We start from the raw sequence: 15,984 nt of genomic DNA, 5'->3' as shown, positions 1-15,984 counted from the left end.
GAGCCCGCAGCGACAGGCTCTGCTGCAGGGTGACATTGAGGGTGCCCAAGTTCTCTTGCTGAAATCACAGGGAGGCTTCAAGCATCACCCGCTTGGTCAGTCATCAAAGCAGTCCCAAAAATCCAGCTTGATGGGAGGCAAACGGTGACGGTGCCATCGTGAGGACCAGTCCTCCTCTGCTTTCTGCCCCCATGGGGGGGCACAGTGTGGAGCCAAAATCACTGTCCGGGGATGGCAGAAGCAGGGCAACCTCGAGCCCGCTCGGTTCCTTGCATGGAGGCACATGAAGGCTGCAGCCAAGTCCCAGCATGAGGCACAGTCCCACTAGTGTAGTGTCCTGCTGGCCCAGGGTCTCGCAGACCCCTCCTGGGGGGCAGGGGGGCTCAGCCAGGGAAGGGGCCCTGCCCCATAGTGGCTGCCCTGAATCTGCTGCCTTTGGAGGGGAGGTGACCCCACCCTGGGCTGGGGGTGCTGACAGCAGATTCCCCTATAAACACCCCCAGACCTGGCAAGATCCTCCAGGGACCCCAGACCCTGCAGGGTCCTCATGCACCCCACACGCTGCAGCATCTCCCAACACCATGGGGGTTCTCAGACCCTGCTGGGTCCCCCAACCTCGCTGCTCCCCCTCCCCAATCTGCCAGCTCACCGCACGCCCCTGGACCCCTGACCCTGCAGGGTCCTTCAAGCACCCCAAACTCCCAGGGTCCCCCAGGGACCCCCCCAGTCAGATTCCTCAGGGCACCCCAAGGTCCCCAGACCCTGCTGGGTCTCCTGGAGTGCCCCAATCCCACAGGGTCCCCAAGGGAACCCCCAAACACCCCAGACCCTACAATGTCTCCCCTCATCAGACCCCTTAGGCCACTGCTGAGGCCCCCAGTCCCCGCTGGGTCCCCCAGACCCCCCCATGCCCTGAAGGATCCCCCTGGGACCCCCAAACCCTCCTGACCCACCAAGTCTCAGACCATCAGATTCCTCAGACCACCCCCAAGGTCCCCAGACCCTGCTGGGTCTTCCACCCCATAGGGTCCCCTCAGAAGCCCCAAACCCTCCCGATCCACTGGGTCCTGACCCATCAGACTCCCCAGGACCCCCTCAAGGTCCCCAGATCCTACTGGGTCCCCTCACACCCTGCAAAGTCCCCCCATGAACCCCAGGGTCCCCTGGAGACCCCCCAAAATCCTCCTGACCCACCGGATCCCCACCCATAAGACTCCCCAGGATCCCCTCAAGGTCCTCAGATCCTGCTGGGTCCTCAAGACCCCCACACCCAGCAAGATCCCTCCACAACCCCCAGGGTCCCCTGGGGACCCCCAAGCCCTCCTGAATCACCATGTCCTGACCCATCAGACTCCCCAGGACTCCCTCAAAGTCCCCAGATCCCGCTGGGTCCCCCCACATCCCCCAGCATCCCCTGGGGACCCCCAAACACTCCTGACCTACTGGGTCCTGACCCATCAGACTCCCCAGGACCTCCTCAAGGTCCCCAGATCCTACTGGGTCCCTCACCCAGCCAGATCCCCCCCATGACCCCCGAGTCCCCTGCGGACCCCCAAGCCCTCCTGACCTACAGGGTCCTGACCCTGTACTCCCCAGGACCCCCATAAAGTTCCCAGATCCCCTGGGTCCCTAAGACACCCCACCCACCCAGCAAGGTCCCCCCACGACCCCTAGAGCCCCTTGGGGACCCCCCAGACCCAACAGATCGACAGGGTCCCGACCCACCAGACTCCCCAAGACCCCGCTGAGCCCACCCCCCCCCACACCCCACAGGGTCCCCCAAACCCTGCGGGGTCCCGCCCCCCCCTAGGCGGGGCTGCGGGGCGCGGCGGGCAGGCGGCGGGCGGCGGCGGGCGGCGCGGCGGTGCCGCGGGGGCGGGCGGGGGCCCAGGGCACGCAGCTGCGGAGGGCGCGGGCGGCGGCCAGGAGGGCGGCGGGCCGGGGCCGGGGGCGGCGGCGGAGCCCCTTCTGCAGCCGCTGGCTTTGGGCCGCCAGCGCCAGCTGGGCCTGGGCCACGCCGGCCCCCAGGCGGCCCAGGGCCTCGGCGCGGGCGGCCAGGCGGAGCTCGGCGTGCCGCAGGGCGCAGTGAACCTGCCGGACCCGGCCCTCCAGCTCCGCCGCCGCCCGACGGCGACCCTCCGCCGCCACCAGCCGCCGCCGCGCCGCCGCCAGCTCCACCGACCCGGGGCTGCCGGTGCTGCTGCCGCTGCCGCCGGCGGTGCTGCCGCTGCCGCCGACGGTGCCGCCGGTGCTGCCGGAGGTGGTACCGCCGCGATCGGGGCGCTGCTCGCCGCCCGCAGCCGGACCCGGAGCCGCCGCCGCCGCCGCCGCCATGGGAACGGGAACGGGAGCGGGGCAGCGCCGCGGCGGGGATATAAAGCCCGGGGGCGGCGCCGGCTCCGGGAGGTTCGGCCCCGCCGGGGGCGGCACCGGCTCCTCACCGGCATGGTAGGAGAGGGACGACCCCGGCCCGGTACGGTACAGCCCCGGCGGGGGATGCTTGGGCTGGGCATGGCTCGCTACGGCACCGGCACCGGTACCGGCATGGGTCCGGGCTTGGCACCGGGCTCCGCACGGCACCGGCACGGCCCAGGCTCGGTATGGCCCGGTACAGCACGGTACCGACAGCGGCACGGCCCTGGGCTCAGTACGGCCCGGTACAGCACGGCGCCGGTACCGACACCAGCGTGGCACCAGTCCGATGGCATTAGCGGTTGGGGGGGGCTGGAAAACTGCCCTGCCTTGGGCAGGGGGGATCTCTGGGAGATGCAGAGCTGGTGGGGGGTCACTGCGAAAGGCTGGGAGGGTTACTGGGGGGTCACTGGGAAGGGATATTAGGAAAGACTTAGGCTGGGGAGGCTTACTGGGAAGGGCTGGGCTGGGAATGGATACTGGGGGAATTTACTGGGAACGGTTAGGGGGAAAGGCTGGACTAGGATGGGTTACTGGAACAGCTGGTTCCATGTCTTGCAGCCCCTGGGAGAGGCAGCTTAAGAAGCTCCTGGTGCTGGTTGGGGGATGCTGGGGCAGGGAAAAGGGTGGGAAGGAGCCCCTGTTCCCCCACCCAGGGCTGGGGTGTCCCAGCCTCGGGGTGCAGGGGACGTGGCACCAGGACAGCGTGTCCTTGGCTGCATGACTGTCAGAGCAGCATCGCTGCTAACGTCATTATCATTGAAGACAGCGTTAATAGAGCTGAGAGTGGGCCGAGACGGCACGGGGAGGTGTTGGAGCAGGATGGTGCTGCTGCCACCTTGCTCCCTCAAGGAGCCTGGTTTTTGGGGTTCCTCCTGCCAGGACATCACACTTTGCTGCATCTTCACGTAGGTGCAAGGGGTAAAGCCTGCTTGTGTTTCGCATCAGAGCAGCAGAGAGGATAAAAGGGATGATAGGAACTGGGTTCTGAGGTCTCATCCCACCCCCAGACAGGAGCAAAAGCCTAAGCCATAAAAAAAAACCCCAAACCAAACCTACCCTAAATCTGTTCCAGGCAGAGCCACGTCCAGGCCTGCGGTGGATGTCACCCCTGGCCCATGTGGGCTGGTGGCAGCTTTGCTTTCCTTACCTTAACGGGGGAAAGAAAAACCCATCCCTTGTGCTTTGCATTGCAATCCTGCCTTTGCCAGCACTGCCACGCCAGACACCGGAGCAGCGTCAGAGGCTGCTGCGTCACTGCTCCCGGCCCCCGCTGCCTGCTCATCCCTTCCTGCCCATCCACCGGCTCCCCCTCCACTGCCCAGTGCCGGAGGCATGGTCATGATATTTGCTTGAGCTCTGCAGGCTGCATTTCAGGCTGTAGGAAAGCTGAAGTCCAGGCTGAGCCATCTTCATGTATCCAATGCAAATGCTGCTATAAAATGGGGTTTGGGGATTTGAGGGGTGCTGCTCCATCTTAGGTTCAGGGTCAAAGCTCAGCTTTTGCTCCCTCCACCTCCAACCCAAAGAAACTCTGGGGACAGGCAGGTATTAAAGAGAACATCCTCTGCTTTGGTGGAACCTGGACCCCAAAGGGTACCTCCAAAGGGGGAAAGGGCTGGGTCTGTCTTGTGGTAAGCTTCCCCCATTCCCCCAAAGCGAAACCTCAGAATTGCTGAGGTTGGAGGGACCTCTGGAGGTGCCTGCTCCATCAGTTACCTGCTCATAAAATAATTGCTTTTTTGGGTTGACCCCCAGGTCTGTGCTGCTTGTTGCCTTCCCAGCTCCAGTCCCTGGTCTAGGGTGAGAAAAGAAAATGGAAATAGGGAGCAGCTGGGTCTGGACATGTGTTTAAGAAATAAGAAGGGGCCAGATGGGCTGGGGACATTGGGCAGTGAGGCTGAGAGTGTCACTGAGCCTCCCGCAGGGGCTGTGTCCCCAGGCTGACCCGGCTGGCCATAGCACATCCTGGTATATGAGCAGACAGAGGTTGGTAAAGGCAAATAATATTTAAAAAAAAAAAAAATTAAAAAAAAAATGCCCCTGCCTCTCAGGATAAGTCACTGCCTGAGTCCCAGAAACCCTCCTGTGCTGCTGCGGGATGTCTGCCTGGGCTGACGGGCTATTAATGATTTAGCAGAGGAGTCTGAAATTAGCTGCGCTCAGAATAAACCTCTTTGATGCAAAAGCCTGGTTGAGAGCATTGTTGTCCCTTCCCCGGCAGCGACCCTCCGCACCCCGCAGCCACACGCGGAGGCACTGGCCGCCGGGATGGGGCACCGCGCTGCATCCCGCAGCCAGCCCTGCGCCGGTTCCCGGTACTGCCGCTGGCGTGCCCGCAGCCAGCCCTGCGCCGGCCGTGCTCTGCCCCGGGGTAGGGCAGCCCTGCGGGAGGAGGTAGCCAAGGGCTGTGCGCTGGCCTCTTATCTCCAGCCTCTTTAAAGCCCCGCGTTGGGATGTGCTCCAGAAAAGTGAAGTCTTATTATAGGCAGTAAATAATTAATGTTAGTGCCATCTCTCCCCATGTCTCTGCAAGGTTTTCCCCAGGTGTCCCAGTTACCAGGGCAGGGGGGTACCCAGGCACTGCTCTCTCATCCTGGCCCCGTTTAAGGAAGGAATCCTGCATCAGGATCTCAGGCTTAAGCCCCAGGACTGCTGCATCGACCCAGCTCCTTGCCCCACCATCCTGGACCTTACAACACTGGCAGCAGTGGTTTGGAACTGGAGCCCCGGCAAACAGTGGCAGCTCAGCTGGAGGTGATGGGGCACAGGGAAAATGCAGGAGCTGAGGGGCATTAAGCAGCATGGTGCTGAGCTCGGGGGACCACTCCGTGCCACTCAGCTCATGCTGACAGTGCCAGGCTCGATGGGGCAGCGCCACAAGAGGTTTCATGGCTGGGATCTGTGCTCAAGGCACCTGGCAGAGGAGGAGACGACACATTTCTAAGCAGTGCTTTGAGTTATACACAAATGAAAGCTCAGCCAGGGAAATGACACCGGCTGGAATTAAGTATGGTGTTCCTGTGCCAGAGGCTTAAATAAATAAACGCAGTCTTTGTGCCCTTTAGAGAAGGAATGAGCTTCTTGGCACTGGCACCATCATTTAAACTGATTTCTCTGTCTCCTCTTTCCTTGCGGAAACCGGCTGGTGCACCTGAGCAGAGCAGCTGCTGCTCCTGCTGCAGCCTCAGTGCACAGCTACCGTTCTGCCAGGCTCCTTCCCTGCCTGCCCTGCTGCCCCCTTTCCCACCCTGGTTCCCTTCCTTTCCTCCAAACCCTCAGGGAAGGATCCAACCACCCGAGAGTGAATTACCAACTCTTTGAAGAGAACCAAAGGGGGTGTTGAAGCGCTTGGGCATGGCCTGGGTGGAGGTTCATCCTGGGGTGGACAGGTTCCTGACTGCAGAGTGAGGCAGCCATAACCACAGGCAGCACCGGGTGGGCACAGGTGAGATGCTCTCCCAGGGTGCAAGTCCCATGGGATGCACATGCCTGCCCCCCACCAGGCACTTTACACCCCTCGGTGGCAAAGTGCTGCCTGGCACGGGGAGGGTAAAATGACAGAAAACTGTGCAGGGCAAATCAGGGGGACCTGCGGGATGGGGATCCTTGGGGACAGGGATCCTTGGAGGTGGGGATCGTTTGGGGCAGTGATCCTTGGCAACGGGGATCCTTAGGGATGGGGAACCCTAGGGATGGGGATCCTTGAGGACAGGGATCCTTTGGGACAGGGATCCTAGGGGATGGAGACCTTAAGGGTGGGGACCCTGAGGACAGGGATCCTTGGGGATGGAGAACTTAAGGGTGGGGACCCTGAGGACAGGGATCCTTGGGGATGGAGAACTTAAGGGTGGGGACCGTGGGGACAGGGATCTTCGGGGATGGAGACCTTAAGGGTGGAGACCGTGGGGACAAGGATCCTCGGGGAAGGCGATCCTCAGCGACAGGGATCCTTGGGGACAAGGACCCTTGGAATCGGGGCTAGTTTGGGGCACAGACCCTTGGGGATGAGGATCCTCGGGCAGAGAGACGCTTTGAGACAGAGTCCTCGGGGGCACGGATCCGTGGGGACAGGGGTCGCTGGGGACTGAGACCCGTGGGGATGGGGGCCCCGGGGCGGGAGGGCACGGGCAGCGCGGGCCGGAGCGGCTTCGCCCTCCGCGCTCTGCTGTCCCTCGCGGCGGCCCGTCGGGCCGGGTCACGTGGCTCACCTGGCCCAGGTGAGGCGGGGCCGGACGCCGTTCCCTGGCTCGCAGGTAACGCCGGGGTGGGGGGGGGGCGCCGCGCTGCGGGGGGGGGACCCCGACCCCGACCCCGACCCCAGCCCCCGGCCCGTCGCCGCTCGGCGCATCCCCCGGCGGGGCCGCTCATCCCGGGCCTGGGGGCAGCAGCAGGCCGCGACCGGGAGGGAGGGGCTGGCGCTGCCCCCCCCCCCCCCCCCCCCGGGATCCCCACGGCGTGTCCCCCACCCCACCCCGAGACCGGGGTGCCCCGTGCGTCGTCCCCCCCAAGACCGACTTCTTCCTCTCCGGTCGCCCCGGGTTCCCCCCCCGAGACAGATGCCCCCAGGCCGTGTGCCCCACCCGGAGCTGGGACAGCCCCCTCCCCTCCCCACCACCCCGCCCCCCGCCACCCCCGGCTGTCGTTGTTCCCCCCGCTCCGTTCCCTCCCGCTGCTCTGGGACCTTCCCTGCCCTCGCCCCGGGGGTCCGGGGTCGGTAGGAGCTGTCCCGGGGGGTGGGGTGGGGTGGGTGGGTGTCCGGTCTCCCCGGCCCCTGCTGGGGTCGGTTTGTCTTTTGGGGGCTGAAAAATTAAGGGGGGGGCGCGGGGGGGAGCCCGTGCGGGCACGGGCAGGCCTTGCCGGGAAGGGCCGGTGGCTCCGCTGGAAACCGGCTGTGCCCTGCTGCCGGCTTCCCCCGAAAACCCGCTGTCTTGTGGAGGTCGGGGGGCCCCAGGTGGGCAGAGGGGCCTCTGCTTGGTGCCCAGGGTGTTCCCCGCCCTCCCAGCGCTTCCTTTGTGAGAAGGAAGGGGCAAATACTGTTCGCCTGCACCATGGTGGGGTCCTGGGTGTTTTGGGCCGGGGGAACAGGGAAGCGCTCGGCGAGAAGCAGCTCCTTGGTGGGTTGTCTGTGTCCCAGGTGGGTGAGAGGGAGGATGCAGGAGCACAGGGGAGAGGCCAGATCCACGTTGCTCTGGGCCAGGGCCTCTATTGCTGCCCAGTGCCCACAGCACAGTCAGGAGTCCGGGAGCTTTACGGGGCAGCTTTCGGCCTCTGGCAAGGCTGCTTAGAAAACCTAACAGCTATTGATGCTTCCATATGTTTAAAATAAGTTGTATCTATGTGTAAATCTTGTATCCTGAATTTAGGTCCTCTGACCCTTTTTTAAGTTAATACTTTGACTTCCCTCACTTTTAACAGCAGTGGCAATACGGTTATTGGCAAACCGCTGTGACTATTAAGTAGGTTCACAACTTAATATAGCTTTCTTTAAAAACTTTCAAAGGAAATCCTGTCCTCTGAACAATGAAGATCTTAGATCCCGGCTAACTCTTAGACGCGCAAACTGTGAATCCCTCCTCGCTCTTCTGAAGCAGATGCTGAAGTTCTTTAGAAGGATCTTTTCTAAACAGAGAAGAGCTTCTAAAGAGAGAAGGCTCCCAACGATCTTGTGAGTATCAACTCGGCTACGGATTTTTAGTCCAAGCTTTTGTTTATGGGTGTGTTAAGCAGCTGGCTGCGGGTTTCGGTCCAGTCCGATGCCGGTGCCAGAGAAGCCGCTGGATGGAGGAGCTGTCTTGTATGTGCTCCCGGGGAACTCTCCAGACGTGCGGCCCAGTGGCCGTGGAAATGCAAGCTGTGATGGGAAGGGGGCGAGCTCAGTGTTCGGGGCTGGAGGTGTCTCTGACGCCTGATGCAGCTGGGGTTTTGTGCAGCGTCAGGCAAGTGGTTTAATCCCTGAGCCCACAAGTCTTTTTCTGTAGAGCTGTGATAATGCTCTTCCCTATGTCAAAACCGCTCTGAAATTTCAGAATACTTTATATATTGTTATATAAATGATTGTTACTGCGCAACGCATATGTTAGATCTCTTGATGAGGCCTCAATATTATGAGAAACAGCCCAGTGACCAGTTCTGTGCTTAGATCAGCTCAAATGTTTTCAGTTTGTTTTTAAATTTTGAACGGCCTTATGAAAATGATGAAGCTGAGGAAAAAAAAAATGCTGTTGTTCTGAAGTGAAAGCAATCAAAACTCTCCACTGATGCTGAGCCTAGGGAGCTCTGCCTGCTCAGCACTGAAATTGGAGCGTCTGGGGCTTTTATATTTAACATATTGTCCAGGAATGTGCAAAGGGAGCTCCTGGGACATGCACTACTTAACGAATTTTTATAACCTAACGGAGCCAGAATATTCCTGGAAAGCAGCGGTGTGCTGTAACTGCTGGTTTTCTGTTGGCGCCTGTTTCTTTGTGGGGGCAGCGTAACTATTTTTTTTAAAAGAAGGGAAAAAGAGCCAATGTTCTAACAAGGTAGAACAGATTTATTTATTCATGCTTGAGGTGCCCTATAGAAAGTATATAGTAGAGCAGCAGGGACAGTCTAAAAATGCTTAAGCTATGGCTGGCCTTTCACTGCTTATTAATTAGCCTAATTAGTATTTAAAAGGATCTCTTGGGGGTGGAAGCAGTGTTAGCCAAGAAGCTTAGAAACCGTGGACAATTTAGGGGCCCACCATCATCCAGGATAAAAGCGGCAGCAATAGAAGTGGCGAGTGACGGACTTGACCTGACTTCCCTCGCCATCGCCTAGTGCCAAGCTTTCTTTGTAATGGGGAGATTTAACGTGCCAGTCTCCGCGGGTTGGATCTGCGGAGCTGAAGTGTGACATAGCACCCTGTAAAAACGGTTTGCTCCTGTGTGCAGACCTGGGGCGGTTGTGTTAGTCAGTGGCAATGAGACCCAGTTGAGCTGGGTCTGCTGTAGGATTTCTGTAGTAGGGCTTTGTAAAGGTTTTGCTCCCATGAGGCATGATTTGAGACCGACTTGCTGACAAGATCTTTTCTTTAATCCAGATGAAGACGTGGGTTTTCATAGGAAAATCTTTAACATAACTTAGCACGACTAGCAAAAATCATCAGTGTTAGGAACACCGTCATTGCTAAACCCTCTAAATTTAAACAGCATCGAATAACCCCGAGTCTGAATTGGCAGCTTGCATAATGATTGATTGCTTGTCACCTCCTCCTGGGCATGGTGTGTTTTGAAAGGGATAAGCGCTGTCAGGGCTTAATCCTAAGGAATGCAAGACAAAGGGGAAGCTGTTTAAAAGAAGATACTTTCCCTTTGGAGGCTGTCTGCTGGCTCCACCTACGGCTGCGCTGCTCATTTATTGCTCTAGAGCAACGGCTCTGGAGCCTGACTCGACTTCCAGCTGCGTCGAGGAAACCTCCTCTGAACCTTACAGGAATTTTGATGTCTTAAAAATAGTCCTTTAAAAACACATCTCTTCTGATTCAAGCATCTACCGAAAGGAAGCAGCAAAGCTAGAGTAGTTGGAGAGCCTTGAAGCGCAGGCTGGATTCCCTCTCTATGTGACAAGTGAGAACAGCGTGAGTCCTAATGCAAAATATTTCTGTAAATAATTCAAATATTGAATCTGAGGTGGAGAATCACTGCATTGGAATGTTAGCCCCTTCTGTGTTGATGGACAGCTCGCTAAGGTGAGACTGGTGACAAATGCTTGACTTGAGACCTCCTTGTTCTTCAGGTGCCTGAGTGGTGAGCCATGCTGGGCCGGAAAACAGGAGTCCCCCACAACCTGAACAGCCACCGCCAGCTGAACCAGTCCTACCAGGAGGCTGTGCCCCTGCGGACCAGACCATCCAAGGAGACAGATGTCAGTCTGGAGGTGCTCAGTGGCTCTACGCCTGAAATCAAACAGAGCTGCGCCAGAGCCCAGCAGATGCGGGACAGGAAAGGTCGCAAAGCTGACCTCAAAGACTCTAACGGGAGAGAGGCAGAAACAATTACTTTTATTTCTGGTACAGCAGAGGCTCCCCCAAATCAGAGCTTCTGCTGTTCCTCTCTGTCTCAGGCCTGGAACACGTACAAGGCTGTTTTGTGTTGTATAGTGACCTGTGGGGGCTGCTTTCAGGACTGCAGTATCCCCTATCCGGGGCCCACCGAGACCTCCACTGATGATGTAAAGAGCGGAGATTATAATGGGCGACTGCCAAACAGCCCCGCCAACGTCTCTCCCACTGAGAAGAACGGGAACCAGATCAAAAAGAGCAGCATGGGTAGCAGTTTCAGTTACCCGGATGTGAAACTGAAGGGCATTCCTGTCTATCAAAACAGGAGCCCCAGCCACCACCTGGAATCGGATTCATGCTGCAAAGAGCTGCTGCCAGAGAAGTCCTTCAGGAACAGCATAGAAAAGCCACCACCCCCCAGCAGCCACCGGAGTTCAGAGGAGTATTATTCCTTCCACGAGTCCGACCTGGACATCAGCGAGCTGAACGGCTCCATGTCCAGCAGGCAGATCGACGTCCTGATCTTCAAGAAACTGACGGAGCTCTTCAGCGTCCACCAGATCGACGAGTTGGCCAAGTGCACGTCAGACACTGTCTTCCTGGAGAAGACCAACAAGATCTCGGACCTCATCAATAGCATTACTCAGGACTACAATCTGGATGAGCAGGATGCTGAATGCAGGCTGGTCCGAGGCATCATACGCATCAGCACCCGGAAAAGCAGGGTCCGGCCCCATATTTCCATCCCAGCCAGCCAGAGCCACGAGGAGAAGTCCAGCAGAGGCAACGCGCCAGACAGCGGTAATGAAACAATGCTAGAGTCCATGGTCATCAGCCAAGACGGTACGTGCGGGTTCCTTGGTATTACCGCTTCGGCATGAGAGGGTTATTTTATCAAAGCTGTGGAGGCGTGGCGATGGAGCAGGGTTGAAAGCTGATGCCTGTCTGCAGGCTGGGCTTATTTTCCTGGGATGTGCAAATAGAGGGCCTTATGTATTACTGGAGACCTCTGCTTCTCACCAGTCACTGTGTTGTGGCTTTCCTGATAGTATCTTCCACCCTCGGTGAAGTTTGCGCTGAGCAATATAAGGGCTTATTCTGCTGCTACTGCAATGATTCTGGCTTTCTTCTGCACCTCTAAGCTAGGCAGAAAGACCATGAGTCAAACTTAACTGGTATGACCAGACGAGCTGGCTTGTGCTAGAGGATGTCCAGTTACTAAGCTGGCTCTCTCCCTCATGTTCTACCAGTGCTCTCTGCTAATGCCACCCTTAGACTACCGTGGCAGAGCGCCTCCTTGGAGCTGAGACTTCCTCTACACCAGGGGGTGAGGAGCAGCCAGTAAAGAGGAGCCAGTAAAAAATCCCTGGAAAGAGGAGGGAAGGGCTGCTGCCGCAGTGTAGGTGCCTCGTGGCTCTTTCAGGGATGTTCTCCTCCTTGTCTGGAGCAGCCTGAAGTGACTGACCTCCAGAACAGGTTCTAAGAGTTTGTTCTAGAAAGACCTTGAAAAGCTGAGTATGGGGGACAAGGAGACATCCGGAAGTAAGGAAGGAAACCGGGTGGCTCTTGTGCTCCTGGCGTAGCAGCAAGGCTGCTGTTGCTTCCTGGTATTTAAGGACTATAAAGCTCAGATTACCAAGACAATGGTGGAAGCGATCTGAAGAATCAGACTCTACCTCTTCTGTCACCTGAGGGTGGTGCCTTCTGAAGGAGAGCCCTGTGCATTCCCTGACAGGGCTCATTACTCTTGAGTCACAGCTGCCCATCCTTTCCTGTCTCAGGCCCTCTTGGTTTTCATTCCAGATTTGGCTGTGCAAATATCAGAAGAAACACCAGCAGATGTGATAGCCAGGAACATGAGGCGGCACAGCAGCGCAGGTAACATACCTGGCTGGGGGCATTGGCTGCAGCAGCGTCACGGGAGTGAGGGGAATGCCCTGAACCTCTCCCATTATATGTGCCTTCAGTTTTTACCACCTGCAAAGGCTGAGCTGACACCTGCCCCTTAGGTTACTGTAAGGGGTGTAGTTGTCTTGAGCTTTGGGACCGAAGGGACCGTAGAAGGCCAGGGTCTGCCTGGGTTGGTGGGCTCTCCTGAAAGAGGATGAAACCCGCATATGGAGTGCTCTCTGGCCGTGCTCAGTGCTTGGCCCCAGGGCGTTCAGTCTCCGGGTGTCCTGACAAAGTTTGGGGCTGTATTTGGGGTGTGACCAGCTGAGGTCACAGCTGGGTTATACTGGGAACAAAAGGAACTGTGCAGAAGGTAAGTGGGGGAGAGTGACAGGCTGTCCCCTGAGCCCTGATTGTCGTGGCACGCATGTCCAAAGAGCAGCCCAGGGCTACAGGACAAGTTTTCTCCTGCATAACAACAGATCTATCCTAGAAGATGGCCACAGTACAGGCAGGGTTGTTCCCTGCCTGTGGGCTTTGTGTGGCTTTCTCCTCCCTCATGATACACAAAGCCTTTTGTGTCCGTTGCTTGCCTAACTGCCAGGCACTCGGCTGCTATGGTTCGCACTGTCTAATGTCACAATCTCTTCTCTTTCCTCTCCAAGGCTCTCCAACAAGCAGAGATTCCTCTTTCCAAGACATAGAGACTGACTCATCTGGGGCACCTCTGCTTCAGGTGTATTGTTAAGGAAAAGGACCCAAGCAGCAGGCAGGCATTCCAAGGCTTTGCTGCAACCAGATTTCTCCTCTTTCAATATGGAGTGTGCTATGCCACTTTTTTTCCCCCAGGCTACCCTGATCCTTTGTTGAAGCCAAATTTCTCCTCCTGTCTGAATTTCACTGGATATATATATTTTTTTGGACAATATAGAACATCAAGGAAGTGAACTGTGGAGCTAATGAACTTGGCAGGTGGATTGTGTGCCCAGGGAGGAGAAGATGGACAAGGAAGTATCTGATAACTTGTGCTTCTGTGATTTCCATACTTCCCTTTAGCTTTGAGAGCCTCAGTGGCCCAGCCCTTCCCCTGCTTCGAGGGGCTGTTTTACAGTTCTTGCTTTCTGGCATTGTGTAAGTTAACTTGGGTAGGGAATAACTGGATGGTGTCCCTGCTGAGATGCTGAGGTGAAGGCCAAGCATGGGCTCTCTAAAGACCCAAATCTCTGTTTAAAGTGGCTGGGTTGGCCCCAGAAACGTAAGTCTTCTACCCATAGTGTTTGTAGTAGCCAGATCTGCCGCCTTCCTGCTGGCCCTTAGTGGTGTCATCTGGTGCCTTGTGAGGAGAAGGTTCAGGTAACATGGTTCGGTTAACCTTTGGCCTCTTGGCTTGTCTCCTGAGCTAGTGCCAACTGCAGAGGGGTGGGATGCCTGGGGATGCCCCGCTCTCATCTCCCAGCGGACCATGGGGACCAGCTTTGCCGTCACTGCCAGTCTGATGTGGACTGCGGGCGGGACGTGTTACCAAGTGCATGCACTGACCTGTGACTTGCATGCCAGTCAGCTCTTCCTCACTCACCTGCCAAGCCCTCTGCATTTCCCCGTCACGCTTGGTGTCTCACTGACTGCTGGGCAAGCCTTGAACTCGGGTTATGGCAGGTGATTGAAATAGTCAGTTCATTTTTAAGTTTTTTGTAATTAAGAGTTGGGCCGTTTGACTGTTCTGCTAGAAACTTCCTTAAAAGTGGCTTGCTTTGAAAGGAAAGCCTTCCCTGAGAGGGTCTGTGGGGAACTGCTTGGTCCTGCCCTTCCCCTGGGGACACGCAGCACCTCGTCCTTCCCTTTGCTCCTCTCTAACAGCCAGTGAGGAGGAGCAGGAGAGGTGGGATGGCTACCCCAGGGGCGCGGGGCCAGGCGACCTTGAGGGCTGCGGCATTGCAGCAGAAGGAAGCTGTATCTTGCTGGTGTTGCCACTTGGTTATTTATCATAAAGGAAATGCATGAGGCCACGGGACTTGTTTATACATTCAAGTGCCCTTGGACATGAATAGAAAACGCTTAGTTGAATTTACCGGCCATAGAGTAAACACACCCACTGTTTTTTGGGGAGAGAGAAACCAAAATAGGCTCCGTGCTTTGGTGTGGACCATGTTTTTGTGCCTTAATTGAATCGAAATGTGCCTTTATTTCACAGCCTGTGATTACTCTTCAAAAGGTTGGGTAGGGGGGGAAAGGATTTAATTCCTCACATGAACAGTCAGGTTTATTTAAGTGGCCAAAGCCCTTTGAAATGTACGGTTCGAGTCCCTGTTAGAGCCTGTTTTTTGTAAACTGCTCACATTTCAGAGCGTGCTTTTATAAATCACAGACATTACTGAGACCACACCTTGAGACACTGACGAAGAGAGATTTTGAAAATAAAGGGGAGAGACTGAGCCTTGGATTTGGCTTCCCCTCCCTGCTTTGTTTTTAAAGCTGTTGGTTTGTGAAAAGCCCTGTTTATGCCAGGAAGAGACCTGAAGCAAGGCCAGCCTGGGACTCCCAGAGAAGCTGCGTTTCGTCACCTCCTTCTGAACACCACAGGTACTGATGGACCCATTTGGTTTCCTGCTTCTGAAGGGATTTGTACATACGTCTTTGGACAAGTTTACTTAAACCTGTGCACTGAGGCGTCGGCATGGGCGCGCTGACGCGGAGCTCTGTGGTCTGTGCGCTGGAGCTTTGGAGGCAAGGGGTGAGGATGGACTTGCAAAGAGCTGCCGATCGCTATTACAGATGCAATCGCACATTTTAGTCTGTGTACGAAGATGAACGTGTATGGATTAAGCTTGCTAAAAAAAACCCAAAAAAACCCCAAAAAAACTCTTTAAGAGGAAGACTGTCCACACCATGGTCCCTGAAGCTGGTGCACCTGTGGTGTCTTATGGGATTCTTTTGCACTCCTTGGCCTTAAATGTCTGATTTGGTCTTTTTTTTATAAAGCAAAAGATGTTCTCTTTACCTGTACTGTGTCTTTTACGTCCTTGCTTGTGCTAGTTCAGGGAGGGCATCCCTCAGCGGAGGGAGCCTGGGCCAGGCCGGGGGAGTTGCAGAGGGCATTGCTGATCCCTGCTTTCCCAGCCGCACATGGGCAAAGCTATTTTCATCCATCTGGCAGCGCTTGCGTGTACCTGGGGGAGTTGTTCGGAGGGCTGAACGCCGGGCGGGTGCGTGGGGGACAGGGAAGCTGGGTGCAAGTGAAGGAGCCCCTGGGGAAGCGCCTGTTTGCATGCAGGGAAACCTGGACCTTCCCTGAGGGGCGATGCTGGAACTGAGCTCTGGAAAAGCTGAGCCTGGGGGCAGAATTTCCAGCTCGTTCCCTGTGGCATAGAGAGCTGTTGCTAGAAAATGAAAGAATCGCTCCGGAGCAGCTGCTGTCCCTGACAGCGGGGCAGGATCTGCTTGGGGAGGGAGGCTGGCTCAGTCTCTGACCCTGTGACTTGAAGGACCAGTTTTGCACTTTCTAATTTCGCTACAAAAACTCAGCCACTGACCTGCAGGGCTCCATTCCCTGCCCCTGCCCTTCCCTCACCCTCCCCGGGCAGAGGAGAGCAGGGAGGTGGTCGCGGGTGGGTTTTTCCCCCTGGTGCACAGGACCGACTCCCCCGGTGCCCCTG

At 56.9% G+C, this 15,984-nt stretch overlaps 2 protein-coding genes across 3 annotated transcripts; one reads left to right on the top strand and one right to left on the bottom strand.

The window, feature by feature from the left end:
* Positions 1 to 1,782: 1,782 nt before the first annotated feature.
* TRNP1 (TMF1 regulated nuclear protein 1) lies at positions 1,783 to 2,360 on the bottom strand. Its single transcript, XM_064471199.1, has one exon. The coding sequence runs from the start codon at positions 2,332 to 2,334 to the stop codon at positions 1,807 to 1,809; it is 528 nt and encodes a 175-aa protein (XP_064327269.1). The 5' UTR covers positions 2,335 to 2,360; the 3' UTR covers positions 1,783 to 1,806.
* Positions 2,361 to 2,417: 57 nt separating this feature from the next.
* KDF1 (keratinocyte differentiation factor 1) lies at positions 2,418 to 15,328 on the top strand. 2 transcript variants are annotated; one of them, XM_064471198.1, is made up of 5 exons: positions 2,418 to 2,473; positions 7,916 to 8,080; positions 10,177 to 11,284; positions 12,245 to 12,319; positions 12,997 to 15,328. In XM_064471198.1, exons 3-5 carry the CDS (start codon positions 10,195 to 10,197, stop codon positions 13,077 to 13,079), a joined length of 1,248 nt encoding a protein of 415 aa, XP_064327268.1. In that variant the 5' UTR covers positions 2,418 to 2,473; positions 7,916 to 8,080; positions 10,177 to 10,194; the 3' UTR covers positions 13,080 to 15,328. The 2 variants fall into 2 exon arrangements, with proteins under 2 accessions (XP_064327268.1, XP_064327267.1); XM_064471197.1 differs by lacking the exon at positions 2,418 to 2,473 and adding an exon at positions 6,558 to 6,668.
* Positions 15,329 to 15,984: the final 656 nt, after the last annotated feature.

This window comes from Phalacrocorax carbo, chromosome 22 (assembly GCF_963921805.1).
Source record: "Phalacrocorax carbo chromosome 22, bPhaCar2.1, whole genome shotgun sequence".
Taxonomy (NCBI): Eukaryota; Metazoa; Chordata; class Aves; order Suliformes; family Phalacrocoracidae; genus Phalacrocorax; species Phalacrocorax carbo.
This window is presented reverse-complemented; position numbering and strand designations above follow the sequence as displayed.